The sequence below is a fragment of the Macrobrachium nipponense genome, chromosome 6 (assembly GCF_015104395.2).
Source record: "Macrobrachium nipponense isolate FS-2020 chromosome 6, ASM1510439v2, whole genome shotgun sequence".
NCBI lineage: Eukaryota > Metazoa > Arthropoda > Malacostraca > Decapoda > Palaemonidae > Macrobrachium > Macrobrachium nipponense.
This window is the reverse complement of record NC_061108.1, coordinates 27,257,107-27,268,683: the sequence shown is the minus strand read 5'-3', so window position 1 is coordinate 27,268,683 and position 11,577 is coordinate 27,257,107. Positions and strand designations below refer to the sequence as shown.

General features: G+C 36.0%; 1 protein-coding gene across 1 annotated transcript; it reads right to left on the bottom strand.

Annotated features, from left to right (window-relative positions):
* Window positions 1-6,439: 6,439 nt before the first annotated feature.
* On the bottom strand, window positions 6,440-10,937 carry LOC135216471 (putative nuclease HARBI1; the record flags this gene model as incomplete). Its single annotated transcript, XM_064251840.1, has 1 exon — window positions 6,440-10,937. A coding segment is annotated over one exon (927 nt), but the record flags the coding sequence as incomplete, so codon positions are not given.
* Window positions 10,938-11,577: the final 640 nt, after the last annotated feature.

Sequence of the window (11,577 nt, the reverse complement as noted above, 5' to 3'; positions counted from 1 at the left end):
TTTGTAGAGATCACCTGTTCTTTGAGGAATATGAATTACAACCAGTTTTCTTTGAATGTTGAAGTTTCAGGCTGTGTTTAAGCTGCCTGTATGTTGCAAAATGATTTATAGGCCTAGAAAAATAATCTAAGCTTTCTGAGATGTAATCTTTACTTATGTTTTTATTTGTAGAGATTGCCTGTTCTTTGAGGAATAAATGATGATGATGATGATTTTGGTTATATGGAGAAGATGGCTATAATCGAAATATCATAAGTATTAATATCAAGGCATATGGAACACTGGTTTTTCAACTGGTTTACAACATTATTTTCTTAAAAGTCCTTCTGCTCGCTTTTGATGTATAATTTATTCTTTCATAAGGTAACTTGAAGTGCAAGAATGTGTAGATAACCTCATTTGCATTCTGGCCAGAAATTGTTAATATAGAGATGTGAATGTTAAGCGTAAAGTAAAGAAATCTAACACCTAAGCCTAGGAATAATATCTTGGCCTTGACAAATAAGCGAATATTTGCTAGTATGCTATCAGTTTTGAAATATTAAGAAAGATAACAAATAATTATGTATGAAAATCCAAATATTCCTTAAACACATAAAGTAAATGTTTTCAAGATAATTTAATGGTCGCTACTCATTGTAGACCTACTTATATACCAGGTGGTTATTGTTGCACCGACACTGATACGTCACACATGTTCCCCTCACACGTTGATATCGGTGGGCGCATTCTACTTTTGTATATACATATTTACATTTTCTCAGCGTTGAGGGTAAAAACAATCAAATAGGACTATATCAAATTTTATGTTTGCTTTGGAAGCATTATTAATGTCAAAATTTTTTTTATTTATTTATTTAACATTTGAACTGAGGTTTGATGGCGACTTCGTTTTGGTCAAATGCTTCAGCAATGAGTGAACGAAAGTTTTGAAAATGTTTCGTAAGGGTTTTTCTGAAATTTGGCTACACGTGACATTTTCTTACAATTTTCAAATATATGACAGATTTCACACTTATGAAACATATTATGGCCTTAGCATATGCGATACTCGCGTTTTCGCATTGAAATAAAGGATAAATATGGAGCATGCTAGGGTTGCCAGTTAGTGAATTTTGAACGAAATCCTATGGAGTCATGTCGCATGAGATTTGAGCATCACTGTACTTCATTTAATTTACTTTTCTCTTCGCCTTATTGTCTAACTTCTCAAACTCCTTTCCCTAGTCTTGGGCAGCATCGTTGCTGGAATTTGATTTTTTTTTTTTCTTTTTCAAAGTCAGCAGCATGAGACAATATTGTTTTGCCCATTACTTGATAATATTTGGACCCAAGATATGTGAAAATGTTGGTCATATTGATAACTCATGAGCTGAACTATCTCTTATTACATACCAGGTTGATCAGCTCTGGGGAGAGGACTCTGCACTGTCAGTTTTAACCATCAAGATGAATGGTGGGAATGATCGTATTCATGTAATGGTCTTAGTACAATTAAGTGACTAAATTTAGCCTACACTTAGGCCACCAAAGCCATGTTGTTACCATCCTTTTCGGGATAGGCTAAGAAGTGGACATTTGGAAGTCGGCTCTTATTGGTGTCATGCAAAGCAAATGGTATTACAATTTTCAAAGACATTTTCTCGTGCACGAAAATCAAGAAAATTGTATACTATCCATAGGCTCTTGATGACCTGACACAATTAATGACCTCTACATGGTCATGGACATAAATATGCCCAATTTAGCAAATGATAGGCCAGATTCTGTGCTTATACTTATTAGTAAGTATAGAAAGTGATGGGAAAGGTATCATGGATCTAATAAATAGCACAAGTAGATTGATCATTCTATATAAGTAATTGGACTTACCATCGAAACTGATCATGACATAATATCATCAACATTAAGAACGAATTTAAAAGTAGGAAATGGAAAAAGAGATGCTTGGGCATCCTTTGGTAAACAAAGAATCATTTGAAGCCCGTAGTCAGATAAGGCTTTCTTTACAGAGGTCACCAAGGACCCTAATGTGGCTAATAGCTTGGAAAAAGGAGAACATTACAATTACTTCAAGTTTTGCAAATATTATATACTTGCAGAAAAAAATAAGCAAAAAAAAAAAGGACTGGAATAATTCAGTGTGCATATATCATGGATAAAGCTGTTGTGATTTCTTCAAAGTGTAAAACTCAGTCTTACGATTCATCGTATGAAAATAAACGATGAGGAAGTGGTGACTTAAAAACTCATTTGAATGTTAATTATGGCAAAGGAATGTTCCAACCACTTCAACGATCATCTTCGGCTTTGAGGGCCCTTGATTACTCTTCAATTTATCATAGAGAATAGTATATTGGTTCATGGAATCAAGCGCCCTCTGCAATGTAAATTTGGGTACCCGTATTATGTATGTACTATGTAAAACTGTCATGTGACAAATGCTCATCTCCAGAATATGGTGTCTGCACCTCAATTACTGTATTAAATGAGTAAGTAGGAATGCACTGGGTCTTACGAGGTCATTCGGTGCTAAAAGGGGAAATTGGGGGAAAAGGGGTTAAAAGGTGTAACAGGAGGAAACCTTGTGATTGCACTATGAAACAATTGTTAGGAGATGAAGGAAAGAAAGATGGAAGAGAGAGAATATGTATGGGAGATACAGTAAAAGTAGCATAATTCCATTTTGGGAAGGATGAGTAGATAGCATTATGATTGACAACTCAGCAACTGTTGCTGACCTAAACAAATCAGGAAGGCTAAGGTTCAAATCTATGCCAGCTAGGAGTAGACATCATTGATTTGGTGTATCAAAGTTACACTAGGGAAATGCAGCATAATATGGACAGTCCCGGTTGGAGAAAACAATTCCTTTCATCAGAATGGTCATTCGAATTGACAGTTTGCAAGGCTGGAGTGACCACTGCCTTATTTAACATTTGTTTAACGTTTACAGTGCTCCAGTAAACTGGTGGCAAAGGATTTCAGATCTTTTCTTACAAGTCTACTAAAGTAACTAAATTAAAGATATTGATGAACACATTTTCTTCATATATTTTCATGAACACTGTAGTAGAGGCTATGGGTTACATTAGTAGGTGTTAGTCTGATTCTTGCTTCTTTTTAAGCTCTGTAACTGTTCTCTCTTTATTGGAAATACTTTGCTGTATATCCTGCTAAACATGAAAAATTTTTTTCTCTTGCTAGTAATGTTCATTACTGCATTTATATTAAAAGTTAATTAATTCATGACATAAACATTGATGAATTCACTAAATACTGAAGTTAATTTCAAAATATTGAACTACACTGTGATACAGGACATGAACTGAAAACTAATATAGTACAGTGGCACCTCGACATACGAAAAGCTCAACTTACAAAAAACTCGAGATACGAAAGCAAATACGAAGATTTTTGTGGCTCTACATACGAAAATTGTTCAAGATACGAAAGGTTGTTGCTGTAAAGTCCGAGATTCGCCCGGACCACCGATAATTTTAAAACTTGCTCGCCGCCAACTGAGTAGACTCGCCACCATCCTCCCACTCTCCCATTGGCTCCTGATGCTAGTCACTGCCATAAGATCCTGATCTCCTATTGGTCAGCATCTCTCCCATCGTGCTCTACGTAGCGGCATGCTTTTTCGGCCACTTCGTGGCATCATCGGTATCGTAAGCACGCGGAATTTGTTCATTCTATACAATTTCGTTTATTAACGTAAATTCGTTAGTGATTTCGTCGTAGTATACTTTATCGTGTTGTGTGAGAACTTTATTACATACGTATACATACTACATAACATAATTACGTACAGTATATACGTAGTCATGGGTCCCAAGAAAGTTGAAATTCACGGTAAGAAGATGCTCTCTTTGGAAACGAAGATGGAGATTATCAAGAAGTATGAAGCTGGTATGCGATTGAGTGTGATCGCCAAGGAATACGGCCGAAATCCGTCGACAATAGGCACCATCCTTAAGCAGAAGGATGCCATCAAAGCAGCTACATCTTCCAAGGGCGTGACTATTTTGTCCAGCATGAGGAGCCACGTGCACGATGATATGGAAAGGCTGCTTTTTGTCTGGATGAAAGACAAAGAGAATCGCTGGCGATACGATAACGGAGACGGCAATCTCCCACAAGGCCAGTGCGGTTTTCGGCGATTTGATTGCTCAGGCCGAAGACGACGGAGGAGAAGGGACATCGATGCCAACCCCAGACTTCAAGGCTTCTCATGGGTGGTTCGAAAAATTCCGTAAATGGACTGGCATCCATTCGGTGGTGTGGCATGCAGAGGCGACCAGCTCAGACACGAAAGCGGCCAAAGCCTTTATTAAGACGTTCAACGAGATGACAATCAAGGAAGGCTACAGTTCTCAGCAAGTCTTCAACTGTGATGAGACTGGCCTTTTTTGGAAAAAAATGCCTCGTCGGACGTACATCATGCAGGAAGAGAAGAAGCTACCCGGGCATAAGCCTATGAAAGAGGCTTACGCTTGCACTTTGTTCCAACGCCAGTGGGGATTGCAAGGTGAAGTTCCTACTTGTGTATCATTCGGAGACTCCTCGAGCCTTCAACGCCCACAAAGTGCTTAAGGAGAAGCTTCCAGTGATGTGGAGGGCTAATGCGAAAGCCTGGGTAACGAGACTTTTGTTCACCGAGTGGGTAAATCTGTGTTTTGGCCCAACAGTGAGGAAATTCTTGGAAGAGAAGCACCTCCCTCTGAAATGTCCGCTGTTGTTGGACAATGCCCCTGCTCACCCTCCTGGCCTAGAGGAAGATATCCTAGCGGAGTATTCGTTTATCAAGGTTCTTTATCTTCTGCCTAACACCACCCCTCTCCTCCAGCCCATGGACCAGCAAGTGATATCGAACTTCAAGAAGCTGTATACGAAACATCTTTTCAAGAGATGTTTCGACATCACCGATACCACAAAACTCACCTTGCGTGAATTTTGGAAGGAGCATTTCGATGTTGTGATATGCATCCGACTCATCGACCAAGCTTGGCAGGAGGTTTCAAGGAGAACCTTGAATTCTTTGTGGAGGAAACTCTGGCCTGATGCCTTATCCGCCCGAGACTTTGAGGGATTCGACATGGGCGAAGCTGGTGCTGCAGATTCAGGAACAGTTTATGATCCTGAGACTGTTTCGCAACCAGATCTTGACGAGATCGTTGCACTTGGCAAGTCCATGGGGCTGGTCGTCGACGAGGACAACATCAATGACCTTCTCGAGGAGCACCAAGAGGAGCTTACGACGGATGACCTGAAGGAGTTGGAGGCCATGCAACATAACGTCATTCAAGAGGAGTTCTCTAGCAGCGGCGAGGAGGAGGAGGACGACCCTATGACAACGGCAGAAATTAAGGAGAAAAGATACCCAAAAAAGGCTTACACAGGTCGTATGCTTGCACAGTTCGATGACGTTTGCCCGAGTCGTTTCAGGAGCATTTTGAAAAGCAGGCAGAAGCAATCTTCCTTGGATAGTTATTTTCTAAAGAGGCCTTTAGTAGGAGTAAGTAAAAAGGAAGAACCAAGTGATACTACGAAAAAACAGAAAGTTGATTCCAAAGTGGTGAAGAACGTTGAAATTTTGTAAAAAAAAAAAAAAAAAAAAAAATGTAGTATAAAAAAGCAAAAAAAAAATAAAAATAAAGACAAAAAAAAAAATTTAATTTTAAGTTTTTTGTAAAGTGTTACAGTTTTGTTAATGTGTTTCGTAAAGTTTAGTTTATGTTTCCTGACATTTTTTTATGTGTTTCATAAAGTTAAGTGTACGTACTATAAGAAGTTTTCTGGCGTTTGTCCTCCTCCTCTGTCGCCACTTTTGGAGATAGCCTCACTCGAAAGGTAAGGTTCCACATTTTACTACTTACGTACGTATATACGTACAGTATTTCTTGTATACCATGTACACTAACACACTTTATTTACAGGTATACGAACATATTAGTACTAGTATGTATTAAGTTAGGTATTGAATGATCAAAATTGTTGTAGTATTTCATTGTTTATAGATCAATTTAGTTTTATTATGAAATTTACTGGGGTGTTTTTGTAGGGCTTGGAACGGATTAGCCATTTTACATGTAAAATGCAGTTCAAGATACGAAAAGCTCATGATACGAAAGCCGCCTCGGAACGGATTAATTTCGTATCTCGAGGTACCACTGTACTCATTGGAAGGAAACAATATAATAACTTTTAAAGTCAGTAATGCTGTCACTAGATTACTTGATGCAAAGGGGGTTTCAGACAATTGACAACACATTCTTGCTCTCAGTAGTTCAGTAATAAAGAATTGCTTAGACTATTAAAATATAAATAATTAATATACATATTCACTTCAAGTATCTAAACTTACAGTTCAAAATATAATAATTCATTTAGGGTTTCTTATTTGATTGATTCTGTTTTAAAACATTTTCATAGCTTTATTCATGTACGTACATACACATTTTGTTTAGATATACTACTAATATAAAAATAGTTATAACATCTTTTTCTAATCAACAGCTAATAAGTTTCCTCATAGGTACCCAATATATATACATTTTAATATATTTATGCTCAATATGTAATAACCTCGTATTTTCTTATGCTAAATCACCAGAATGATGCATTTTTCCCAAGAATCAAAGTACATATACCCTGAGTGGAAGAATTATCATGAATGAAGACCCTTATGTTTGTCATAAATGTCATTCCTTTATGAGGTGTATTAAAACCAGTCTGGGAGTTGAGAGAAGAGCATTTTCAATAAACAAGAGGTCAACTGGCCAAACTCTTCACCTTAGCAACTTTCTGCTCTAACATGTAAATGATTAAGACTTGCTTTTCTAGACATATCACTGTCATACAGCTCAAACGTAAACCACAATTCCCAAAATCACTGATCGTGCAAACTTTTGTATAAAAAACAAGGATCATATAAAAACGACACAAATATGTTTATATACTATCAGTTATAAGTGGAAGCACAAAATAATCTAACAGAAATATAGCCTAAATTCAGTGCACCAAATAAATTAAAACATGCTAAAATCTGTGGTCAAATACTTATAGCCTTGTTTCACCAGTGAAAATTAAAACAAATTTGCTATATTTTATTAAAATAATTTTTCTGTACTGTTTAACTTGCACTTTATTTACTACATTTTCATTCTAATAAGTAAATCAAAGATATCCTATCCTGAAATTCCTGTACCTTTAACTCAAAACAACACACACTTTTCAAACTTTTTTAGGCTCTTCCATAGACCTTTCATACCCCCCAAACTACAACAACAACACAGTGCGTAGTTTGTAGGCTTACTCCCCAACTAAGTTATAAAAGAAAAGTATAGTAGTGGTATTCTTGTGCATGCTCCTTAGGGATCCGATTGTTTGCAGGAATTCCCAAGACTTTTGATTCCTATATGACAGTATTAAACATTTTCAGCATTTATAGCCTTTCAAATCAGTGTAGTAATTCTTTCCATACTTTCACTTAATCACTTGCCATCTTTATTGATTCATTTTCTAAGTACACTGCATGGTAAAGACCTTTGCCTGCAGTAAAGCTTTTATTGCTGGTTATTAAGAGATTATACTATATTATTTATTTTGTAAAATGCTGCTTCAAAACACTAGTTTTGTTTGTTTGTTCTCTATTCTGCAGGTATCATACAGTATATATTTTACTGATCTTTTGGTATTTTGACAATGTTTAGTATTGGGAATTAATCAGGTCACATGAGGTTAGCTATTTCACTGTTTTCTCTACATACATAATTTAGGGCAAAAAAAAAAAAACAACTTATGAGAAGCCAGTCTACCAGTGCATTGTATTTATGATTACAAGTTTTGGCAAGGTAAATGATATTGAAAAACTAAGTTGCCTACCCAGCTCACATACTTGCTGGGATTTGTTAGCTAAAGGTTCCTGACATTTCTTGCTGAAACAAAAAATTATAAAAATGTTGACAGAAAGATGGCAGACCAAACTCTCACGTGTCATGGAACCTGCTGGCATCACTCTTAGAGGTCTCAGTGATGTTTCTCATATATTGAAAGACTCCCTTGAATTGCATCAAGCTTGAGAGAAGATAGCAAACTTGATTCACGAGTTTGTTTTCACTGAAAGCATACTTGCTGGAATTTACTGGTATCACTTTACAAAAGGTTTCTACGTATATTGTTTCTTATTTAGTGAAGGTTCTCCTAATATGGAGAGCAATATAGTACTGAAAATTTAAGGTTGCTTTGATATTGGAAATCACAACTCATTTGCCATCAAATTTGCATCATACATTGTCTGTGTGAGCCTGATTGAAACATCACACTGCTATTGCTAGATTATATTTCGTTCTGTTTGATGTTGGTACATCAAATTAAACATCCAGAATTGCTATATTGTATCAAAGCATAAAGAAATTTGTGTTATGTAATTATATAAGGAAGACCTAGATTTACTTGGAGAGTAACTGAAGTAAGAGTATAAGAAAGACATGACAAGTGGAATTTCAGGAAGGCCCTTTGTGTCACATGATGTTGGAGGTGATGAATATGGTCATCTCCATAGTCCTTTTCCCCAATATGTATGTACTATATTTCACCCGTATGTAGTGAGTAATAAACTAATACTGTTTTCTGCACAATAATCATGTCAAGGCATTTTGAGGAAGCTAAATTAGCCCCTACTCCTTTACAGTATTTGTAGGTGAACCAAGATTCATGTTGAGGTTTGGTATTCACTGCCAGCTGTAGCACATGTTACAGTGACCACCACTGTCCTGTGGCCTGTAGAATAATAGGAGATGGATTATGGGTTTCTCTTTTTAACTCTACCATTCAAAATCTCACTTCCTTATACTATCATGTATTAAGGTCCATTCAAAATCTCACTTCCTTATACTATCATGTATTAAGGTTCAGCCTACCATTACCTCTCCCCTATTCTCTTCACCAGCAGTAAAGTTTCACTGACCCAATATATCCATGAACTTTGGCTTTGGGTATTTCCTTTCATAAGGCAGCAAGTGAAATTATTCATTAACTTATCATACCAACATATTTTACCAAAGAAAAGCATTTTACAGTAAATATAATCGACAGAAAATTATGGGAAAAAGACTGTTGTACCTTTGCTTCTCTTAGCAAAAGTTACCAAGTGCCATATTCATGAAAACAACAAAATAAATGGTAATTAAATCTATGTTGGTCTCTTACAGAAAATAACTAGCCTTTTAATAACTTGGCTAAATAAATGCTATGATCAAAATATACAAAACATTACTAATCAAAAGAAATTTGTTATAAATACATTTAATAATTAGTCTTTTGGTATTCATGAAAAGAATACTATGTACACACTGAATAAAATTACTGTAGCATTTTATAAATTGTCTGAAACATGAATTATATACAATATCACAATCTTTGGATAATAGTTGTGGCATCCCTGACATATGTACAGTACTCAAATTTTAACATAATGAATATTAAGAATTGTCAACACAATTGTAGGTCTGGCAGTGTAAGAATACCAGTATCACTGTCCCGGTTTTTTCAGAAGTAATGGTTTGCAACTGAATAGGTGATGATTAAAACTTACTGATAATAACATGAACACAACAAAATAGAATTGTAGAGGAAACAATTGTATTTGTGACTTAATGGGGTTAAGAGATTGCCTACCATGAAGGACACTAACTTATGATGAAGACTTAAAACGTACTTCACCTAAGGCCAATTAATTTTAGGTGATACTGCATCATTCTGGATAGTAGAGCAAAAGTAAATATAATGCCAGTGCTTTCCAAATACACACTCATGAACGGTAAACAATAAAAAAAAACTCAAAGTTATAGAATAGTTCAAAATAATAATCAGATGTTCAGGAGTAATCATCTGTTAATTACACTCAAAGTTATAGAATAGTTCAAAATAATAATCAGATGTTCAGGAGTAATCATCTGTTAATTACATTCAAAGTTAAAATAAGTCACGAACATTATCCATTTTCATTCCTGCAAGCTCATTGGTGAATTTGCAATAGCCAATCTTTTGGTAAGGGCACTTTCAATTGTCTCAGAATTCACTGGATAAGGTTCAGGAGCCAAGTCCACCTCAAATTCATCCTGTCCCTCAACTAGTTCTAATTCTTTTACATCGTCCTCAATATTTTCTTTATATAGAATAAAGTTATAAAGTACACACGCTGCTTTTATCACTTTAGACATATCATCCACTTGTTTAATATCAAGAAACTTTAGCCTTTTAAATTTCTGTTTCAGAAGTTTAACGGCAAGGTCTACTTCTGAACGGGTGTATGCGAGGTTTTCATTAAACCTTTTTTGCTCATTTGTCATTTCGTCAGTTTCAGCAAAAGGCACAAGTAAGTACAATTTCAAGGGATAAGAACAATCACCAAGAAGATGTTTAGTGGAAGGAAGATAATTATCTTCTAATCGAGTAAAAAGTGGACTATCGAAGAAAACTTGGGCATTATTTAATAATCCTGGGCACCCTGTATGTACATGAAGAAACTTTAATTGATCATCACAGACCGCTTGCAACTGAATACTAAAAGATCCCTCTTTATTTATGAACCATTCTGTATTCTTTGAGGGTTCCCGGATGGGAATGTGAGTACAGCCTATTGCTCCAACTACTCCAGGAAACTGACAACGCTGGTAAAATCCATCAGCAATTCTATCAAATTCATGTGGTTCAGGTAATTTAATGAAATCTTTCTGGATTGCTGCCAAAGCACTACACACTGAACTACAAATCCCATGAAGGAAGCCCTTACTGACATCAAATCTTTCCGAAACTGCACCATATGATTCTCTGGAACGTAAGATCCATACTGTTAATAAAACTTTCTTCTCAGCTGTGATTGTCCTATAAGCAAGTGCCGGGGCAATGTGTGTACACAGTTCCTGAAAGAAATAAGAAATAAATCAGATATATAAAAAAACTCTTTCATGTAAATAATCAAAGCATTTAAATTTCTCAGAAAAAATATATACTACTTTATACAAATTTGTCAACTGCAAATTGTAACTAATGGAATGCAAATAACATTTTTACAGAAAATTACACAAGCACTGTCATGACAAAATATATGAAATATTAAAAGAATTCAGATATCTCATAAGATAGACAATTTCTTTAAATAACCTGAAGGATATTTTATTTGGACAAAATGAAATGATATTGTTAGTATACAATAAAGTTTTGTACATACTTACCCGGCAGATATATACTTAGCTTATGTCTCTGACGTCCCGACAGAATTCAAAACTCGCGGCACACGCTACAGGTAGGTCAGGTGATCACCCTCTCCCGCCGCTGGGTGGCGGGAATAGGAACCATTCCCGTTTTCAGACCAGATTTTTCTCTTACGCCTATCTCCTGAGGGGAGGATGGGTGGGCCATTCATCGTATATATCTGCCGGGTAAGTATGTACAAAACTTTATTGTATACTAACAATATCATTTTTGTACATGCAACTTCCCCGGCAGATATATACTTAGCTGATTGACACCCTTGGTGGCGGGTAAGAGATAGTTACTCAATATAAA